This window comes from Solea solea, chromosome 15, assembly GCF_958295425.1.
Source record: "Solea solea chromosome 15, fSolSol10.1, whole genome shotgun sequence".
NCBI classification, from domain to species: Eukaryota; Metazoa; Chordata; class Actinopteri; order Pleuronectiformes; family Soleidae; genus Solea; species Solea solea.
In genome coordinates this window covers 5,320,886-5,342,729 of record NC_081148.1, presented here as the reverse complement: position 1 = coordinate 5,342,729, position 21,844 = coordinate 5,320,886, and the positions used below count along the sequence as shown (strand labels likewise).

Here is a 21,844-nt window from a genome sequence, read left to right as displayed (position 1 = left end):
CTCTTACTACAGATGGATGGACCTCCAGGGCCACTGAAAGTTTTCTAACTGTGACTGCTCGTTACATTAATTCGGAGTGGGAGATGAAAAGCTCCGTTTTGCAGACCCGCCCCCTTTATGAAAGCCACACAAGTGAGCATCTTTCTGAAGCACTGACACAAGCAGTGACAGAATGGAAACTAGGATAAATATATAAACGTGTAAATGCCTCTCCTCTTACTATTTCAAAATCTCTGGATTGTTACAATGATGTGCTTAATCCCTAATCAAGCTGCCTCATTATTTCAGTTTTTGCATGACATCCTTAAGAACATCTGATAAAAAATTTAAAATCTAATTATTAGGCTATAGATCTGATACATGGTATTTTTAGAGTATAAAAAAATAGAAAAAAAAGCAACAGAACATGAACCAAAATGTGGATTTTGTGAACCGTTCCATCCCTAACTGTTCCCTTTAGTCCCAGAGATGCTGAACTTCCCTGGCAGTGATGATTTTGACACATTTATCCAATCAGCATCTCACTCACCACAGTCAATTAACAGTAAATCAATCAATTGAAGCTGAGCTTCCACTGGTTTTCAACACAATGTTATGTTACCTGGGTGGGAGAAGCCTGAGATGGGCTGCATCATGCCTGTGGGAGGGGCTCCATTGGCAATGGGCTGGGGGAGGGGTGGTGGGGCAGACGAGACCAGAGGGGGAGACACCCCGACAGGGAGGGGGGGTAAGGGCAGAGGGGGTATGCCTGTCAGAGGAGGAGGGAGGGGGGGCATGGCAGGCAGGCCTGAAAATAAGCAGAAGCAGCACATGATGATGAACAGACATTATCTCTCCATGAGAGGAACCTACAATGTTTCTCTGAGGCTGAATTAGACAAGCCAATGGAGTGTGAAGGAGAACCTTAAAGAGAGGATCATTATTAATTATTCTGATATTGACCAGTACGGAGGACATAACAAAGATACAGATAGCAAACTTTTCCTATCCAACCTTTGAAAAACAAAGAGTGACTCATCCTGCAGTATAATACCACTGCCTGTTTTCAAGGTTAGAAAAAACTCTGATCTACAACAGTTGCCACATTAGTGGTAAAATATATCATCTAGGTGTTATCATCAGTGTTTTTTTCTGTGTTGACTGTAAGCAGCAAATCCATCATCACAGTATAAACAATTACAAGACTGTAGTGTATCTCTCTTACCAAAGCCGCTCTGTGGTGGTAAAGGCAGGGGGGGCTGTTTCATACTTTGAGGAAGTGTTGGGGGCAGAGGGTGACCCTGGAGTTTCAGTTTGATGAGTTTCATGGCAATGGAGAACTCATGCATATCCATGCGGCCATCACTGTTCATGTCAGCCAGAGCCCTGCAGGTGCACACGTGGTCAGGAAGATGAACTTAAAATCTACTGCTGCAACCAAACTTGCAACTTCTCTAACTTCTGGTCACAATAATAAGATGAATATTTGTCAGTTTGTTAGCTAGTTGCAACATCACAGCTGTGTGACTAACCAGATCTGGGCCAGGATGGGAGGGGGCAGTCCTGATTGGAGGAAGAAGTTCCTGGCCTGATCACCTGTCAAACGAACAGGAACAAGATGTGAAATCACAGGACACAGCACAATGGGAAAGGAATTGGTGGCCTATATTACTAGCATTATGTTTTTTTTGTTGGTTTTTTTACCCTGTGTATACCAGCTTATTTCAATGTAAATTAGGATTTAGTGTTGCTTTAAATACACAAGTAATGAAGGCCTCCCCTTGAATGATTAATGGTTAATAATTGCAGACTAAATTAACTACTTTGACAGTTTGGTAGATCATTAGAAATCAAGAAAATAATTGATAAAATAATTGTAAAAATAACAGATTTATCAAGTCTGAAAATAACAACGTGAGTTGCAGATCTAATCGGCACACTTCATGAAGTCCAAAAGTGGCCTCAGAGCAATGCGGGCAGTAAACAAGAAAGAACAGACAGCGTTATAGTTCTGCTCTTTGGATTGAATTGTAAGACATTACAGTTTTAAAGCGAGAGTAATGTGAGAACACCTGTGGAGGTCAGCAATACACTAAACTAAACTTCTAGAAAGACAATTCCCCGATGACAAGGTTTTGTCATCGTCTGCGACGTGTGTGTATGTGGAAATAAAGCTGACATAATGCTGATGTTTACAGGCATTTCACAATCAAAGGTGTGACATGTAGCACAACAACGCTGACATCAGCACTGGTTTGGGCCTGCGAGTCTCTCTTCAGCCTAAAGTACCACTATGCCTAATATACAAGAGTAAATCATGGTATGACATTACCACCTTAAAGAGGTTGTAAAATAGGGAACAAAAGAAATAGCTGCACACAATAAAAAGGAGTAGGGGAGTAATTTCCTTTATTGTGATTACTTTGAATTCTACAAACTATACTGTGATATACATTTTACAACGCAGCACAGCGTGGGCCTCAAGGAGACTTTCTTTGACTTTGTCTGCTTAATGTGTCACTTCCTGCGGTTTGTGTAAATCAGATGAGTTTAGACGGATGGAGGGATGCAGTTACCTGTAATGTAACCCCCGGCAGTCGGAGAGAGGCTGTGAAACTGCTGATCATGTTTGGCTCTTTCATCCACTGAGATTAGAAACACATCTGGACCTGCCACACCCACACAAAAAAGAAAAGAAACAGACACACTGTTTAAAAGGTCAGATACTAAACTCAAAGGCTGAGACTAAGTCAGACACAGACAGAGTTAAAAAAAAAAAAAAGGCACGAGAAGAATGTGTCTGTCATGAGTTTCAGTTCCACTTGTTTTCTATTAAGTAACACTTAAGGGCGTTGACTCCAAGGCTGATGGGGAAAGAAAAATATGAATGAATGAGGGACTGAGTCAGAGACTGGTGCGTTTCCCCACAACTGACTCACTTACATGTGACTAGGGCTGGTCGATATGGCCAAAACATAAAAATCCCTGATTGTTTTATACCAGATCCAATTTTCGATTTTAATCGATTTTTTTTATAACTACTAAATACAAAATAATTATTATATTTATTATTATAATTATGCAAATGAATGACATTCTTCACACACACACAAGCGCGCGCACACACACACACACACACACAAACGAGTGTCTCGTGACTTGTAAAGCAGTTGTTTTCATTGTCAGTTAATTAAAAATATTTGTTCAGTACGTCCTCCATGACCGGAGTGCAGACTCTGGACTGAAATACAGCGGCAGTGTGATGCTTAAATATTGAGATTTTAGACATTTCCCTGGTAATTGTCGGAGATTAACCCACGTTTTTAGGATTGTTAAGTCTTTTTTAACTGATTTACAGTTCGGCAGTGTTCAGCTTTCTCCTAGTTTCGGAGGTCTCCGGAGGACAGACTCGGTCTGATATAGTCACATACAGCGGCAGTTTATGCAGCTCGCCGATCACCGGCGATCAGCGGTGCTGTCCCTAAGTCTTTTTAACTGATTTACAGTTCGGCAGTGTTCGGCTTGATCCTTGTGTCGGACGTCTCTTCCTGTGACGGCACTATCGCTGTTTTCTGGCACGCTGCCATGTTGATATTGTCAGTGAACTAGTGGGGGGAGGGGGAGAGGAATGGAGCAGAGGGAACAGGAGCTGAGCGAGTGAGCGCAGTAAAAAGGACAAATGAGAAAAATGTTTTTTAACATTGTCCAAACAAATAAATCAGATTTCGATTTAAAATCGATTAATCGCCTAGCCCTACATGTGACATTGAGTATTTTGTTGATTCATTTTCATGTAGCTGATCAGAACACAGTCTCATGCATGGGTATTATCCAGTATACAACTATGGTTTTAAAGGTCCAGTGTGTAAGAATTAGTCAAATCTAATGGTGAGACTACATATGGTATCCAAAGGGGAACTCTTGTCTTAAGGGAAGGATGTTGGTCATCGTTTGCCTCCCAAACTTCCTCTTTCCTCTTGTCTGTTAGGGCTGATTAAGGATCATAGTGTCGCAAGATGGCTGCCTCCATAAAGCAGGGTCTTTTTCTTAAGTACAAATAAAAGGGCTTACATTTTAAAGCCATTTTACACTCACTCAAACATTTTTATGGGTATTATATTTAATTTATGTCAATAACCATCAAAAATGTCACACATTGTATGTTTAACTGTGACAAAACAAAAAACTGGCGCTTTTCCACTACAAAGTCTCTGCTCACCTCGGCACGCCTTTGTTTTACAAGCGACACACACAAACGAGTGACTAGTGACTTTGTTTTCAGTGAACTGAATCATTAGAATCATCTAATTAAAAAGATTTGTTCAGTACTTCCTGTATGACTGGAGCACAGACTTCGTCTGACACAGTCACTGAACTGAACTTTCGCTAAATATTGAGACATCCTTGCTAAATGTTGGAGATTAACGCAAGTTTTCAGGATTTGTAATAATTTTTAATTGTTCTGCAGTTCGGCATTATTAGGTTTGATTCTTGTGTCGGACGTGTTGCTCATGCCTCTTCCTGTGATGCACTCTGACCAGTCAGTGGCCTGGGAGTCAGCTCGCTTGGAACCTCACCAGAGCAGGTACTAAAAAAAGTACCAGGTACCAGGTACTATTGTTAATGGAAAAAGCAAAGGAAACGTGCCATATCACATCGTACCGGGACCATGTAGTGGAAAATTGCCATTAGTTTAATTAGTTCAACATTTTCTGGTCTTATTAAAGACTTTTGAGACACTGATGTGAAAGCCTGTATCGTTCTAAAGACCTTTGCACACCGGACAGGACGAAAGTGCTAATAATGACACACTCACCCATGCACATCATGCGTGACGCAAAGTAATACATTTGGGGGGGGTGAAAATCACATCATGGCCTGTAACCAGAGCGGGTTTATATAAGTTCCTGGTACCAACTGTTTCTGGAAATGTTGGTGGAAAAGGGGCTAGATCGACAGCAATAACTTCATCCTGTCATATTTCTCTGCATTTACAATTCCAGGGACGTAATTTCTTTAGAACCAAGACAGACATTTTTCCACTTCTGCCAACGCCACATTTCACATTCACATCACATAAAAACCCATACAAAGATATTAGTAATTACTTATTCATTTCATTTCAATTTTCTGGAAACTGCTACTGTCCAACTGTCTATTTTGTCAACTCATGTCCATTACTTTACATGAATGATCAATATTTCAGACAACATGAAAACAGATAAACAATTTTTGAGTGTCTGAGACAAGCACATCATATGTCCACTCTTTAGTGTTATGATATTTGGACTCATTTTGTCCCCAATGGTTTGTCACATTAGTGACTTTTTCTGATTCTGGGTCAATTACACTTCTGTCTTACTGTCGGGTCAACCATTAGTTTGTATCTTGCCTGAATAGATTACATACAGATTTTCAGATGTGGAAGTTTAACTGGTTTTGGAAAAACATGGCTTGTCTTCTCATAGCCTTGCAGTAGTGCTAGGCACCGGTATACCTGTTCATACAGAAAGCCGCTATTTATTTTTTTCCGTGTACAAGAAGCCCGGTATATGAAGAATGGAACGTGGCACAGCAAAACACTGTTTGACTGGGGGGGACTCTTTTCACTGCTGCACACATGCTAAAGGCTTAGTGAAGAAGTAACTGTAGTAGTAACTGCAGCAATCAGTTATTTGACATGCACCCTCTCTCTCCCTCACTGAATATGAGCAGACACACGCGGCTGACCATCAACTCTTCTTCTGCTTCTACCTCTCCATCATGTCAGTCATGCACACACTATACTGACCTGCGAATGTGGTGGGGAACTGTGCCATGGTTCACTCAGTCGTCTGCAGCTGCACAACACCTGGAAAACATTTTAAAAAAAATAAACGGATGAGAAGTTTAACTGACCAGTATCATCTGGGAATTTAAAAAAAAACAATGCCTGCAATGGTTTCTGTCAGTCGGGTTAGAAATACTAAATGTTTAAGAGCAGGTTAAAGGGACCAAATAAAGGTGCTGATACAGTAAACATACTCAGAGTGAGAGAAAATTATGTTTCAGCAGAAGCCTGGAGTTAATTTTCCACTCTAGAATTTCTAGCCAAGTAAGCCTTATAGGATGATGTTTGCTGTAGCTTGGAAGTTTATTTTGACGCAGCAATACATGCACACACAAACAATCACACAGAAAAAAAACTTATTCTTTCAGTGAAGTATACATAGTTGAATTTATTTTATCTCATATTTTGTTTAAGTCCACATGAAGAAAGTTCGGAGAGTGAGAAAATGTATCCGTGTAGTGTTGACATTTAAATGCCAGTCCACCCACAGGAAACTGGGCCGTTTGTCAGCTAAGCATATGCATGTCAACAGGGCAGCAACAGTTTATCTATGCAGGGCATGCTTCTTTTCAAAGTCGCTCTGCTTCACACTAACTCAATTACGCACATCCTCACTTGGGAGTTGACCACAGAGAACATTAGTTTTCTATTGTTGGCGGATAATAAGCTCTCCATGAGCTTTAAGTCAGAATTTCCATCTGTCCAGACTGGACTCCCCATTAACAAATAGTTAAATAAAAGTCAATGAACAAAATAATAATAAAAAACAACTCTATACGCCTGACGGGACAGCTCTTTTGTTCAATTTGATTACATTTACTTATGTGATAAACTATTCATTTGGAAAAATTAACAAAAACATTATTTCACAGACGAAAATGTGACAATAAATGTGTGCGAGAGTAAAACACACCTCTGCTCGAGTAGAGGTATGATAATCAGATCCAGACCTGTCTCCCTGTGACCAGCAGACAAAACATAATTATAATCTTAGAACACATTACCACAGACAAAAATAAATCAGGGTGTTTGAGAGTACATATAAGCTGCTGACTCTTCATTGCGGGATGTGAACCATAAACCTTTGGATTTCTTGTGGAGAAACATAGGAGAAATCTCAAGTTAGAGTCTAGTTCACCTAAATCACAAAAAGCCTTTAGCTAGTTCACTACACAGGTATCTTTCTCTGTATTTTTGTTGAGTTTCAGTGGATGATGTATGTTTGTGACTCAGACTGTTGCCACATCCACAGGTGGATGGAATTTAACCTGAAATGCTCACACCGCCGTAAAACTCCACTGCAACATCTATGTGATCAGAGCGGAGCAGAGGAATTTGGACGGGAGTGCGTAGAAAATGAAACAACAAACAATAAACAAAACAATGAAACAAAAATGAGTACAGTCACCTCAACTCTCGCTCCATCTTCAATCAATCAATTAATTTGGCTATACCAGTGTCTGAAGTATACGTGAGGAAGAGGAGGATGATGATAATGATGATGATGAGAGAGCAATTTATCTTATTGGGAATAAATCTGCCTCCTGTGATAAGTCCGAAGCTGACTTTGCTCGACCTATTTACACCACTGTATTTTAACGATGGCGAATAATATGGTATATTTATTATATAATATTTTCTCAAAGTTTGAGAACCACTGCGTGTAGACATTTCCATCAAGACCATTCTTGCAGTTAAAATATTTCTTAGCCTATTTAGCCTATTGAGGAGTGTGTGTGTGTGTGTATGTGTGTGTGTGGTTGTGTGTCCAATTAACATCAGAGAGGGAGGACAAAGTAGCCAGCCTAACTAGGTCAGACGAACAAAGCCCACCCTACGCAAACACACACACACACACACACAAGGCTGCCAATGAGAGAATTTTAAAGCAGTTATGCAGCTACAGTAGATTTTTCACCGAGTGAAGCTCAACAAGCAAAGCTGGAGATCAAACCAGCTTGTTAATTATGTAAAAGCACCTTACAATATATATAACAATTGCAAGGACATACCTCAAATGATTCAAATTAGTGGGAAAAATAAAAAAAAACAGTCACGGCTGAATAGTTTTTGTCATTTGTTGTTTCCTAATTTGTTATCTTTACCAGAGGCAACAGGAAGAGGTACACTGCAGCAGAGAAGACAATGTCATCCTTAGATGATGTGTCAGGAACTGGGACTTTTAGTTCTGATGTTGCCAAAATGTATTGAGGGCTTACATTGCCAAAGGTTTCCAAAACATTGATTCACATCCCCACATACTTTTGTTTTTAAGTGTCAGTTTACTACAACAGCTCAAGAAAACAAACAGAAAGATGACAAACAAAGCCCTGCAAAAATGTATCAAGAGCAGGCAACCGTTTAACATTAAAAGATGTCTCACAAAGGCAACCAAAACCATCTGTTGTTTACTTTCTCGATTATACTGTGTTTATCAGTAAAAATGATGTTCTCTAATGTCCACAAGGCAAAATGTATTTATTTTTGTTATAAGGAGCAAGGAAACCACAAAATATTCACATGAAGCTGAAATCAGAGAAATTTGGTTGATTGACGATTAATTTAATAATCGATGAATTAATCGAGTAATTGTTGCTGCCCTAATATCCAATAGAAATGAAATGAGTTATGGTGTATAGCTCCAGAAGCAAATAACATGCTTTTATTTCCCGTCTCATCATAAGCACTTGAGGATTTGATGCTCTGTTTTTACTGTATACATGTATTGTATTTGAAGGATTAGTCTGTATAATTAGAGCATGTTGATCTGTTATCAAGGCTGGTGGCAGATGTCTGTTTAAGCCTTTGCATGTGCGCGTGCGCACACGCACACACACGCACACACACACACACACACACACTGAAGAACATGATACAGATTAGTGTTCAAATTCTACTCTTTCATTGTCCCCTCCCCCTCGTTTTCCTTTAATATTCCTCTTTCCCATTTCCCCCTGAATGAATTTGGGAAAACTGTACATCACTGTAATTAACAATGCTTCAAAAATGAAGCCTTTTAAAGTCTTACTTGGTGTATGTTTTTCTTAATAGTACAGTACATTCCAAAAAAAAGTGTTAATGTCCTTAAGGCTGTCTTACTTATTCCCTCCATTGTGACAATGAACATGCTGCTCTCAATCAGAAAGAGAAAAAGAAAACACAAGTTCAAGAAATACATAGAAACAGAGAAGCTAACGTCACAAACGTGTGATGCGCTGGTGAATCTTGTCTTCGATTGGACGGAGGTTCAGCAGGAGTACTGAGGGCTACCGTAATGACATGGGCGCAAAGCTCTATTTCACTGCTTTCCTGTATCCATCTATCCATCTTCTACTGCTTTATCCTCCATGTGAGGGCCGCGGGGGGTGCTGTGCCAATTTCAGCTGACATAGGGCATACTTTTGAATTTTCAGTCTGGGAGTCTGGGAGTTACGGTAATGAGAGGTATGCATGGCAAATCCTGTCGTCGCTGGCAGAATTGGTAACAGAAGGGTTAAAACCCACTCCTTATGCATAAGAACATGCGTCCAATAATGGATCCCTTTGAGTTCCTAATAAGGAAGTGGTGACAATAACTAATTAAGTCACAGTCAAAAGATTCAACATTAAGCAACAAAAATACTATTACGGTGCAATCAACAAATTAAATCACAAGCTGCTTATTTGCATCACTGAGCTGGAAGAAATATAACTTGCTGTTGATGCCAAATAGACGACTCTGAAGCAAGAAACTGCATATTGTTGTGGAGACACTTGGAACAAACAAAAAAACTTACAACCTACAATACCAGACAGCAACGTTGAGAAGAAAAGCAGGAGAATCAAAAGCTAAAATGCATCAAATGCATTTAGACGATGTGCTGTGAATTTAAATCAATCAAAGTGGTGCAAGATACAAATAAGAAAAGAAATAAATGATTATGATTAATATGAAAGACTGGAAGAATTACTCTTATAACATGTCATTGCTGGCCTCTCCAATAAATATAACAAAGGTGAATTGAGTTTGTCAAGTTAGCTACAACACAAGCATCTAAAAGGCTACGTTCAGATGCTCAGCTACGTTGTTGAAATTTGATTCAAATCTGATTGATTAGAGATCAGATTTGAATGTTGACATTTCAGATAGGAGTCACGCCAGCCTGGTAATATGAACACAGTATAAATACCTGTTAATTTAGCAGGTTTGGAGGCTATAATGATAATGTATAATCATTATATAGACAAAAGCATTCAGTTATGATTTACCAATCAATTAGCAGATTAATCCATAAAGGAAAATAATTTATTGCAACCACTCAGACTTTATCTTTTTGATGAGTGACAAGGCGGTGGAGGTATTAATATATGCAACACTCACACACATACACACACTTTGCTTATACAATTGCTTATATTTGCACACACAGCAAGTAGAGACAGTGAATTTGACCTCTGCGTTTATCCTTCCATCCCATCCTTATTACACACCAGTAGTGAGCACACACAGTCCAGAAGCAGGAGCAGCACTTATCTGTGCTCTGGGAGCAATGGGGGTTGGGTACCTTGCTCAGGGGCACCCCACCCCCTGTCCTAGGATTCGAACACGGCAGTTACAAGCCCAATTCCCTTGAACTTCGCCAGAAAAGGTCCCAAAGAGGTAACAAATTCAATTGCGCATATACACACACACACACACCTTCCTCCCCACCTCTCTCACCAACATGCTCACTAGCCTACACAGCCAGCTAATGCTAGTACTACACAATATATACTACACAAATACCATGGATGATAATTAAAATAATTGAAGCACATAGGGACCAATAATTCATTTACTTGCTCTTTCTACAATGAACATGCAAATAGAGTGTAGTGTATATTTAATACGTATGTGACTTATCTGTTTAACCCCAACCAGGTAACTGTAGTTAAACAGTTAAAAGATGCAAAATGTAAACAATAAATAAACCAGAATAGAGATGAGCACTTCATGTAAAAATGCTAGCTGACAGCCAGTGTTTATTATCTGATGATATCTGGCTCGACAACACAACACAACAGATTTAAAAGTAAATAAAAATGTAAACCTAATTGGCTCCATACACCCTGCAGCCCCAAGACTTCCAAGCAAAGCTTCAGCAGTCTCTTAATGTATCTTTGTATATATACTCAAAGTCATATTAAATGGTAGACATTTCATAACCAAACCAATAATCGAACATGGACGCCCATCCCTAAACCAGAAGCAGTCAGTCTACTCCATTATCATAAAAGCCTGTTTGTGACGGTTAGTGTTTGTATTTATACAACTTGTTTTCCTTCTGTGCAGTAGATTTCCTGGAGGGTGGAGCCAGGGTGTTTAAGCTGGTTGGAAACACCTGGGTTCTCCAACCTATAAGAAATGTCCTTCTCTTGTCTTTCTCTCTCTCTCTCTCTCTCTCTCTCTCTCTCTCTCAGCCTGACAGCACAGATCATTTTTGGTTTGGATCAACACCTCACCTCATGTCACACAGCAACATTCACCACTGATATTGCAGATCGCAGTTATCCCACATATTTTCAGCACATTTAACATTTATGCCTCATTCCCTCTTTGCTTATAAAAATAAATTTGCTTTCTAAAAAGCTGTTTTTCCCTCATGGCCTTGAGCTGAGCCAAGGCCACTATTGTTAGTCCTAACCCTTAAACAGCTACATGGAGAGGTAACTTACATTACATGTCATTCAGCAAACGCTTTTATCCAAAGCGACTTAAGTACAACCTGCCAGGGGTGGAGTTGAACTTGCGACCATGAAGTCTTTTGCACACAGGGTACCGGTCTTAACCACTGAGCCACTCCACCCCACTTACTTTCATGATCAACACACCCAGAGATTAAATAATTAATCTGAAAATAGGAAGAGTAATACACTACATGTACAACTGAGTATGAGGTCATAAGCTCATATGCAGCAGCTATATACATTTTTAAACTCAAATAATGTGAATTAATTTATATAAGAGGGTTGGTTCAAACTTCAAGGTCATGATGTCAAACGTGTGATGTGGATTAAAAAAAAAACCCAAACTGAATCAATCATATTCGATCTATCCAGACAGTTTAAGCCTGTTTAACACCACACACCCGCACACTTTCTGGTATTTCAAATTAACACTTCACTGTGTTGAATGCAGTCATGGGACATGTTACAATAATCTTCTCTATATATTGTTATTCTATTTATAGGTCATCTGCAGCGGGAGCACAAAATCACCTTCCCGATTAGATTAACTCACTGAAACTCCTCGTTTACAGCCCACAGTTGAACTTTTAACTGTCCTATCACAAAAATGCAACGTACCTGTTAGTATAGAATATATCAATGCCGTCCATATGTACGGTATATGGACAAAATTGAATGTTTTTGTAAAACAAAACAAACCTATGTCCTACACCATCTTAAAATTGTAATGCCACATGTCCTATACAATAAATTATGTCTCTTTCTGCAAGTATCATCGCATCAATGCTAAATTTCATCATTTAATTGACAATAGAACATTACTGACTTTACAAAAGAGCCAAGTAATAAATATTTTCATAATAAACTGATCTATTATTTTATCATAATTATAATACACTAGGAGAAATAATAAATAGTTACCATGGTGCTGTTTTTTACATTCATGCATATGTAATAATGATCCAGGTACATCATATAAAGTATAATAACCAAACCACTTTTTAGCAAAGAATATAGTTACTTTTAAAACAACTTCTGCAGAGTGGAGTCAATACTTTAACTTGACTAAAGGAACTAGCTTTTTCCTCCTGCACAACTGGTGAGCATGCAAATGTGACTAGTTGCATTTCAGAGTCAATCCTTTGGGGGATTTCTTAAAAGCATGAACACAAAATAATTTGTTCAGTTCCGAATTAGAGTATGGTATTTTATCAACATAGTTATATAAGAAGGTGCACAGCGTTGAGTGCACTTCAACTCACTGGACATGGTGTTATCATCTGCACTGTCTTCACCTTTAAAGAGGGCCTATCAACATCCACGTTACTATGGAAACCTTGATGGAATCTTCTCTGATTTGACACAATTAAACGCTACATATATACCTGACCCCGCGTAGGATCAGAGTGTTAACTTCTCTTTATAGCAAAGTATTTTTTAACAAATCACCTTCACCTCCAGCATCATTCCTACAGACTCACCTGGCGTGACTAAGGGATACGTTCAACAACGTCGGCATTGCTCAGGTGTTTTGACCTGACAGGTAGCGAGACACAAGGCTGTGATTGTTATCGAGTGTCACGCAAAGCAAACAAACGATGACTTAACTGAGAAAACGTACAGTCTGTAAGTTGCTACCTGTCAGCAACCTTGCCAATGGGTTTACTACGGTGGTTACGCACAGATGACACCAATCGGTATGATAGCTTTAGGACACAGTCAGGCAGTGCAGATGCAGTGATTTAATATAATCACATTTGCTAGTAGTAGCTGGCCTGGGTCATCTCACAGTTTCTTGCCGCTCTAATATTGTCACACAGAGAGATGTGAGACAGCTCTCTAACGGACGAATACGACGCTTAGACGCTGACATTAGGAGGTTACTGGGTTAAACGATCAAGTAGCCGCGCTCATATGGATGTACTAACGCAAGCTAGCAAGCAAGCTAACCAGTGAGAAGCTAGCGTCTTTCACATCACACATACTACACTGAGCGCTTACCTCATAGTTCAGCCTCCATGGTGAAATACTGGATAAAGTGGCTCGTTGCGTATTTATCAGACCAAGTACTGTGGGTTTAATAAAGGTTCTTCTACAGTGAGTTGTTAAATCACCTAAACCCCTTTCCGGTGATTCTACAGTGGTTCCGAAATTCCGACCGACTGAGGGACAGTTGGAAAATGGGGTAACGCCACTCACGTATCGCGAGAAGTCAGTGTACCCATAATACGTACGTACTATCTCGCGACAGCTCACGAGCCATTTGCTCAACATGGGAATGCTGGGCGAAGGACTAGCGCACCTGGTGGTTGTATTTTGTATTACAATGACAAAAACACCAGTGCGTTTACCAGATTATACAGAATCAAACCGCTGACACAGAGATGCATCGATAAATATTGTTAAATAGAAAATATTCTGAATAGAAATATTGTAGGTCATCATAAATTGCATAGTTATTTTATGAAGTAAAGGTAAATGTCTTTAGGAACGCTCACATAGCAGTAACGATTTGGTTGTAGTAAACCAAGTGTCCGATAGAGGGCGGTATAATCACCATATCAATACAATTCCCCAAAGATCGAACGCAACGAAGAAGAAGAGTTCAGCTGATTTTGTGTTGTGTAGCATATCCGGAACAACAGCGTCGTCTTGTACAGAGGAACACATAAAATATGATCATCGGATTGATTCTGTTTCTACCTGTGTAACAGAATGAAAGGTTTATATTGTCGTGCTGCTGTGAATAACGCTGAGACCAAGTTTGTCATCCAGGAAACGGTGAGTTTTTAAGGTGTTTAATTATTTCATGTTGACAACCCCAGTCACAATGACTTCATATTAAAAACAGCAGATGGGGGGAAAGAAACAGAATGGACGTGAATGTGTGAAAAAGTAGAGGCAGTTTTTATTTTTTTCTGGCTTTTTATTCCAGTCCGTCACGTGCAGAAGCTAAACGAATAGCTATTCATTTGAGCCTTGTGTGACAGAGGATTTATTACAGTTTGGAGAGGAAAGTACTGAATTATGTGCACGTGAAGCTGACGTGAACCTGATTCACTGAAACCCTGTGTCTCTGTGTGACCATTTGTTTCCCTCCAGAGTCTTCCAGATGTGTTAGGCAGCCATCAGGTCAGAGTTCAGGTGAAGGCATGTGGACTCAGCCCACTGGACCTCAAGGTAATAAAATGACTGTGATAAAATATCTGTTACCACATTAGAAAATAACCAGAAAAATTAAAAAAGACCACAAATCCATCATCCATCCATGGGATCAATCATAGATGACATGGGGTGAGGGGCAGAGTACAATCTGGACACAGGGTCAAGAAGGGGTCAACGTACACAGACAAACAACAAGCGTTACATTTAAAACATCTGTTTAAAGAACCCTGAGGAATTTGTGTATGTGGGGGTGAACCAGGTGGCAAAGAAGGCAACAACAGACGTCACATAAAAGCTTCAGGGGCAAACTGGGATTTAAACTGAGAGCATTTTTGGAATCACCACACTTGATCAATACATATTTTAGCAACAAATTCAATCCATAATTATTTATGAATAGCTTAGTTAGGTCAAAAAATGATCTGCAACTGCTCAAAAGATAAACATGGTTATTACAAGTTTAGTTGTGGTTATTTATGTTTTTAAATGTTCAACAAAAAACCATAAATGAGATGCTGTAAAGAACATCACTACATTTTCATATTGTTGAAATACCTTTGCATATCCCCTTATATTTGATCCAAAGTAGTCCATACATTACACTGTGTGTCTTTGCATCCAATGTCAGTGATCTGTTGTCAGACCCTTATACACAGTATATAAATGAAAGTATTTATACTTGAATTTAAATAACTTAGTTCATTACTCCTTTTTGTTTATCTCCAGTTGCTCGCTGACATCGGGGTCCAGAGAGATTTGATCCCCGTTGGCAGAGAGGTGGCCGGGGTTGTCCTGCAAGGTCATAAAAACATGTGATCAGTGGTGAGCGTCCACACATTGTGTAGTCAGCATTGTTTTTTAACAACGTGTGTGCCTGTTGTCTTTCTGCAGTGGGTGACAAGGTCTCATTTTTCCAGCCGGACGACGAGGTTGTAGGTAAGACAGCTCTCACATCTAAAATACTTATCGGTCAATCTAAAATATGATCAACAAAAGTATAATTTCCTGGGGTTTCTAAAATTTCAGGCACAAGAAGTCTGAGACATGGAGGCTCCCACTCCCTGAAAACACGTCTGCCAGTGGGGACACAAGGAAAAACAGATGTTAGCCACTTAACAAAAGGCTCATCTCATAAAATCAACACCTGCTTAAGTCTAAATGCAAAGTCAGTTTTACATTATGACACACAGGATGGACTGTTGCTTCCATCAGTAAATTAAAATGTGTCATTTTGTGACTCTGGTGTCTGAAATCCTTTGTTGGAATTTGTCTGTGTGACACACATTTACCAAATGAGGCTCTTGAAGTTCCTGAGATAAAAACACAGATTTTCCCTGCAGACTTTGGTTTGGGAGAGTGAGTTTATAAACTTCAGTTTCCAGTTGGAAAACATTGTCCAACAGTGAGAGAAATGCCGAAAAATCTGACTTTGCTAATACCCCATAGAACCACACTTCAAAATACCTGAACTATCCCTTTAACATATTATATGTGTAGGTGTAGTTGATGATCATGCTTTACCTCCACCTTGTCTCTGTAGGTATCCTTCCTCTGGACTCATCCTGCTCTGGGCTCTGTGATGTCATTGACATTGAGGAACACTTCCTGGGTAATACACTGTACACACACACACACACACACACGCTGGTTGGATGACACTTCTTTCTGATTTCATGTTGCAGCTTTCCTGGGTTTTCTGTGTGATAAGTGTGCTCACAAAAGAGGCAGCTGAGCTCACCAGTTTAGAAAGTTCAATGTTTTCCTTGCCCGCCTCCTTTCTGCACGTCACATTCTCCAAAAGCACAAATGAAGCTGTGGTGGGAGTTGAAAAGCAGCACAACTATGCACATCATCAACTCTTGTCTTCTACTTAAAGCCAAGGACAATGATGATGAGGTTTCGTGTTTCTCCGTTTGTGTCTTTCAGTGCAGAAGCCGGAGAAGCTCAGCTCGGTGTGTGTTGCTGCAGCGCTGCGCGACGGTCTGTGCGCATACACCGCTCTGCACACACAAGCTCATATGGCAGCCGGACACACACTCCTCGTCATGGACGGAGCCAGCGTATGTGGGGGGGGGGGGGAAGAGTCAGATGTCATCAGGGCTGCGACAGTTTATCGAGTAATCAATTATTGACTGAGTACTAAATTGTTGAGCCAAGCCTTTGCTGTAAACAATGAAACCAGTTTAAAACGTAGAACAGATGTGCAAATGTGCACACAATGTAACCAAATACCAAACCAAATAACTGGAAATAAACACTATTTAGATATCATATTATCTTTTTTAATATGGTCAAATGTTTTTTTAGTCCACACTATCAACATTTTTCATCATTTTATGGAACAAACACCTAATAATTAACTGATTTATCGATACTGACTATAAGTTATACTTAGTCGCAGCCCTGGACATCTTGGTTACTTTTGTGTGTAAAGTGCAGTGTCATCCAGGAGCGCAGTAACAGCTTTTTGAGGAATTTTAGCGCTGCCTGAATTCTGGTCCCCATGCAGTTGAGCCCATCTCTCCTCTCCATCCTCCTCAGTCTTTTGGCCTGATGTGCATCCAGCTGGCCTGTTACCATGGCGTCAAGGTCCTGACAACATCCCATTCTGCACAGAAACACACATTCCTGGAGCAGCTGCGGCCCAGTGTAGGTCTGTAGCGATGTCTGCACGACACTTTCCCAGTTTCCACAAAATGTCTGTGAGATGTTTCCCTGCTTGGATTTCACACTTTGTTTCATCTCTGCGTCCTTGTTCCTCTCCTTCTCCCTCTCCCTCTCCGTCTCTTCACCTTCACGCTCTCCTCAGGTGTTCAGGATCCTTTAGTTGGTGAGATCTTTTCTTTCCATCTTTCACACACTTTACTTGCCTTTTGCTGGATTTTTAACACCTCGAGTGATTGTTTAACACTGGTATATGATATTAAATGACCCATCGTGTGAGACCAGGCTGCTTTTATGATTTTGTGTTTATTTTAAGTAGCCTGAGAAAGATAATTAAAAAGAAAAGCATTTTGTGATACTTGGTATCAGAAACGGTCCAATACTGGTCACTCATCACTGGATCAAAACATTCTATATATTGTTTCATGCTTCATGTTATGCTTTATTTCGTCTTTGTGGGAGCAGAATATTTGTTACACAGTTGGAGAATGTTGTCACTTGAAATGGCCACATGGCATATGCATCAGTACAAATGTGTTGTTAATAGTTTCTTAATATAAAAGGTGTAACATGACTGATATTAGTATCAGGAGATACTCGAGGTTGTTCATGAATAAGTGATAAAGCAGCCATCCTGTAAAGCAATGGTCTCAAAGTTGTGGCCTGGGGGCCACATGTGGCCCTCCAAACAATATCAAGTTGTAACGAGTCATTTCTATATGTTTTTATTTTTAAATGAATAGATAAATTTTGCATCATAAATATGTTTTTTTTTTATTGTTCCATATTAAAACAACCACTTATATTTTGAAATGATCCAATCCAACTTTATTTGTAAAGCACTTTAAAACAAACACAGTGGACCAAAGTGCTGTACAGAATAATGGATAAAAGACAGAAGAAGTAAAAGACGGAAAAGCTCACACGAGGCAATAGAGTACATAAAAAAAAAGGAATTAATACGGCATATTGATGATATGAGCTCATAACGTCCACTGCAACTGTTGCTTTTCCCAAAAAAGTTGGGCTTTTTTTTTTCTTAACTGGCCCCGACTGACCAGACGAGACCGTCATTGGCCCACAGGTCATTTGAGTTTGAGACCCCTGCTGTAAAAGCATGGTAATGGAATTGTTAAACGACTGCCACCCTGTGGTGAGCAGCAACATTTGAAAACACTGTGTGACAATTTTCAGTTTGACATTTGTGAATTAGAGTCACTCATGACTGATCCTGTGGCTCCGTTATTGTTTTTGCAGTCAGAGTTATTCCAGTCTACGACACCGGCTCATCAGACCTGCTGCCACAGGTGCTGGAGGAGACAGGAGGACAGGGAGTGGACATAGTCGTAGACTCTGGAGGTAAAACCTGTGATTGTTAAAAAAAACATCACACTGGCTTCCTGACTTATACCCTTCAGCGTTTCATTGTGTGTTTGTTTGTTTGTGTAGTTCGTCTGCTTGAAGAAGAAAAACCGGAGGAGATGAAACTCCGCCCACACAAACATGACATCATCAGTGTCCTGGGAGTGGGTGGACACTGGGTGACATCCCATCAAGACCTGCAGGTGAGCGAGAGTCAGACCTCAAATGATATCATTGTCCAATAATGACGTGGACAGTATTTTGTGCATCATTTTCATTTTCTGATCAATTCAGAGGTTCATTTCAGATTAGTTTGAGATTGTCAGATTATCAGGCCAAGATTAAAACTACACAGACACTGTGATAAATGAACTATGGGCAGCAACAGCAAGATACAGATCAAGACTGGACCTAATGTCCTCATCTTGTCTTATCCCTGGTGTCCTCTTCTGTTACACCAAATGTCCTCATGTCCTCCTTCACAACGTCCATGAACCTTCTCTGTTCCCGGCAGCTCCATCTTCAACGTACTTTGTCTAATATAATCACTATCCCTCCTCTGCACTTGACCAAACCGTGACTCTCTTACTTTATCTCCAAACTGTTCAACCCGAGCTGTCCCTCACTCAAATGCTCATTTCTGATCCTGTCCATCCTGGTCACTCCCAGTGAAAAGTGCCATGGTCTCTAAGCCTTGTTGTCATTTATGAGTACATTTGTTTATTTATTTGCTCTATTTATGCAATTTAGAAAAAAAAGCTCTCATGTTTTTGGCAATACATGTGGGAGGAAACTGGAGAACTAGGAGAAACCCACGCACACACACACACACAGGGAGAACATGCAAACTCCATGCAGAAAGGTCTGGACCAGGATGTGAACCCTAACCCAAACAGTGCTGGCCTCAACACACAACAAGTACATATCAGTGATGGAAGTGTGTGTTGTCTCTACCAGCCGCAGTTTCATTGTGTTTCTGTGTCTCTTTATGTTTCACAGCTGGATCCTCCAGACTGCAGATTACTGCACTTAAAATCCGCCTCCGTGTCGTTCCTCAATCCCGAAGTCTGGACAGCATCATCAGCTCAGCAGGGAAGATACCTCCGTATCCTCTCTGTGCTTACAGTGTGATACTGAACACGACCCACACCTTCTTCTTTAAAGCATAACTTTACTTCATTTCTCTACAGAGCTCCCCCTACAGTTTAAGGAGTACATATTTTTACGTCACCACCGTAAACATCCATCCATTGTCTTCTGTCTTTTTAATTTCTTACCATTCAATCGTTTGTGTGTAGTGCCGCGAAGCAATTTGTGTTTCTGAGGACTCAGGTCCTGATCTTGCAAGGCTAGGAGAAGTGAAGACAGCCCCTGAACTCTCCACAACAAGCCATTTAACCATCACAATGACTCCGAAGCTGTTAAATTAGGGTAAAAATCCTGCATAGTTCTGCTTTAAGGTCTTTAACAACCTTTTCACAGACATTCTGAAGGACGTTGTGGAGAAGATGTCAACTGGAGTACTCAGGTAACTCAAGCCCAGTCATCTTCAACAAGGATTTCTGGTCATTTTTGTTTGCATGGCTCCTCACTTTATGACAATAATTTCAGAAGTTGCTTGGTGTCACTTTAAATATAGAAGAGGATGTTAACTTGGAGTAAAATCGACATTTTATGTTTTCTATTTTTGACTATTCAACACCTCATTTACCAGAACTGTGGGTTTACATCCGCTGTTTCCTTCTCTCTGTAGATGCACACACTCTTAATCAAACCTAATCTAATCCAATCTGTTTGTCTGGTTTCAATCTGTGTCTCCAGACCTCAGCCCGAGGAGGCAGTACCTCTTTACGAGGCCACAGTTGCCATGGAGACCGTCCAGCGTCAACAGAGGAAAAAGGCTGTTGTTCAGCTCTGAACGAAATTATCACACGCGCATGTGATGGGAGACGAGGCATGAAGCCCACGCTTCAGTGGCTGAAAGTATTTCACGCAGCTTATGGACACGTCCAGTTGTTAAGTTATGTTTGGGACTGAAACATCCGTCTCAGCGAGCGCCGTGTGGAGGACAGAGCGCTCTAACTGTCGTTGTTCTATTACACTCATATTAATAGCCACAATCGTGCTCTGAAACGGCTCCATCCGCTCACACGTCGGCCACATCCAGACTCTAAATTTGACACATAGCCTCTGAATATGTGTGATTTCATGTCACGTCGAGGCTTCTGCATCCTCTGTCTCTCTGAATTCATGAGCCTAAAACTGAGTCGATAAACAAATTGTTTTGAGAGAGACAAAGAATTGCTTTAAATAATTACAAAAGAAGGACTGCATTTTAAGCTGCTGTCAGAAAAGTGTTATGATGTAATAGGTGAGTTACATTAACAAAATACAACTCTTGAAGGGAAATAAGAGAAGCTTTTTTTTTTATTAATGTATTGTGACATTTAATTATAAAAGAATAAAAAAAACGAGAAATTAGAAATACATCAGTCCTTATCTTCACAATCCTCTGTTTCTTCATAATTCTGTCTCAAGTACAAAGTCAGTTCTATAGGTTTAGGTGTTAGTTACCGTATAAATATATATATATGTGTGTACATATGTGTGTATATATATATATATATATATATATATATTTGTATGTGTGTATATATATATATATATATATATATATATATATATATATATATATACACCCTATAGGTTTAGGTGTTAGTTACCCTGTGCTTGGTGGTGCCTGTGGTCACCCTCTAAATCAGTGGTCGTCCCCGCTGGTGAATTCAAAAATAAGATTTAAAAAAATATAAATATGTGTAAATTGTTTGCTTTTCTTCAAAGTCATGCAGCATTCAGTGTCTTTTTTCAAATCACGACACATGATTTTGCATAATTTAAGGTTTGTTTGTGCTGGTTTTGTAACACCTAGTATAGTTTTATTTTTGAATGGGTAAAACAGACAAACCTGATAAATAAATCACACATTCATTTTATCCATGCTATTGAAAACAAAATACACTGCAAATACTTCACAAATAAAACAACTGCATTCAGGCAGGCAGAATTGACAGGATATTTGTTTTTAAAGGAATTATACATATTAATTGCTTGTGTGATCGGTGGATCTGCCTCACACTC

The 21,844-nt window shown here is 39.8% G+C and overlaps 2 protein-coding genes across 9 annotated transcripts in view; one reads left to right on the top strand and one right to left on the bottom strand.

Annotated features, from left to right (window-relative positions):
• Nucleotides 1-13,700, bottom strand: part of itsn1 (intersectin 1 (SH3 domain protein)) — a 52,683-nt gene extending 38,983 nt beyond the window's left edge. For 6 of the 7 annotated variants that reach the window (XM_058652371.1, XM_058652373.1, XM_058652375.1 and 3 more), the window contains exons 1-6: nucleotides 13,517-13,700; nucleotides 5,771-5,830; nucleotides 2,556-2,648; nucleotides 1,512-1,575; nucleotides 1,205-1,365; nucleotides 602-787 (exon numbers count right to left, since the gene is read on the bottom strand). In XM_058652371.1, the coding sequence (XP_058508354.1) occupies nucleotides 602-787; nucleotides 1,205-1,365; nucleotides 1,512-1,575; nucleotides 2,556-2,648; nucleotides 5,771-5,798 (532 nt within the window). In that variant the 5' untranslated portion in view covers nucleotides 5,799-5,830; nucleotides 13,517-13,700. Of the gene's footprint in view, nucleotides 1-601; nucleotides 788-1,204; nucleotides 1,366-1,511; nucleotides 1,576-2,555; nucleotides 2,649-5,770; nucleotides 5,831-6,722; nucleotides 6,768-13,516 lie in introns of all 7 variants that reach the window. The other variant, XM_058652372.1, reaches the window with a different exon arrangement.
• A 415-nt stretch (nucleotides 13,701-14,115) lies between these two features.
• cryzl1 (crystallin, zeta (quinone reductase)-like 1) lies at nucleotides 14,116-21,550 on the top strand. 2 transcript variants are annotated; one of them, XM_058652192.1, is made up of 13 exons: nucleotides 14,116-14,296; nucleotides 14,618-14,695; nucleotides 15,407-15,479; nucleotides 15,572-15,616; nucleotides 16,221-16,289; nucleotides 16,607-16,740; nucleotides 17,222-17,333; nucleotides 17,490-17,510; nucleotides 18,602-18,703; nucleotides 18,794-18,909; nucleotides 19,706-19,811; nucleotides 20,189-20,234; nucleotides 20,528-21,550. In XM_058652192.1, the coding sequence occupies exons 1-13, from the start codon at nucleotides 14,231-14,233 to the stop codon at nucleotides 20,622-20,624; spliced, it is 1,065 nt and encodes a 354-aa protein (XP_058508175.1). In that variant the 5' UTR covers nucleotides 14,116-14,230; the 3' UTR covers nucleotides 20,625-21,550. The 2 variants fall into 2 exon arrangements, with proteins under 2 accessions (XP_058508175.1, XP_058508177.1); XM_058652194.1 differs by lacking the exon at nucleotides 17,490-17,510 and having other exon boundaries at nucleotides 14,117-14,296.
• The last annotated feature ends 294 nt before the right edge of the window (nucleotides 21,551-21,844 follow it).

What these genes read in the sequence shown, in the direction of transcription:
- cryzl1 (XM_058652192.1), top strand. Translation starts at nt 14,231, where the DNA reads ATGAAAGGTTTATATTGTCGTGCTGCTGTGAATAACGCTGAGACCAAG. An exon ending in TCGTCATGGACGGAGCCAGC is followed by an intron (nt 16,741 to 17,221) that starts GTATGTGGGGGG and finishes CATCCTCCTCAG; the next exon opens with TCTTTTGGCCTGATGTGCAT. An exon ending in GCAGCTGCGGCCCAGTGTAG is followed by an intron (nt 17,334 to 17,489) that starts GTCTGTAGCGAT and finishes CGCTCTCCTCAG; the next exon opens with GTGTTCAGGATCCTTTAGTT.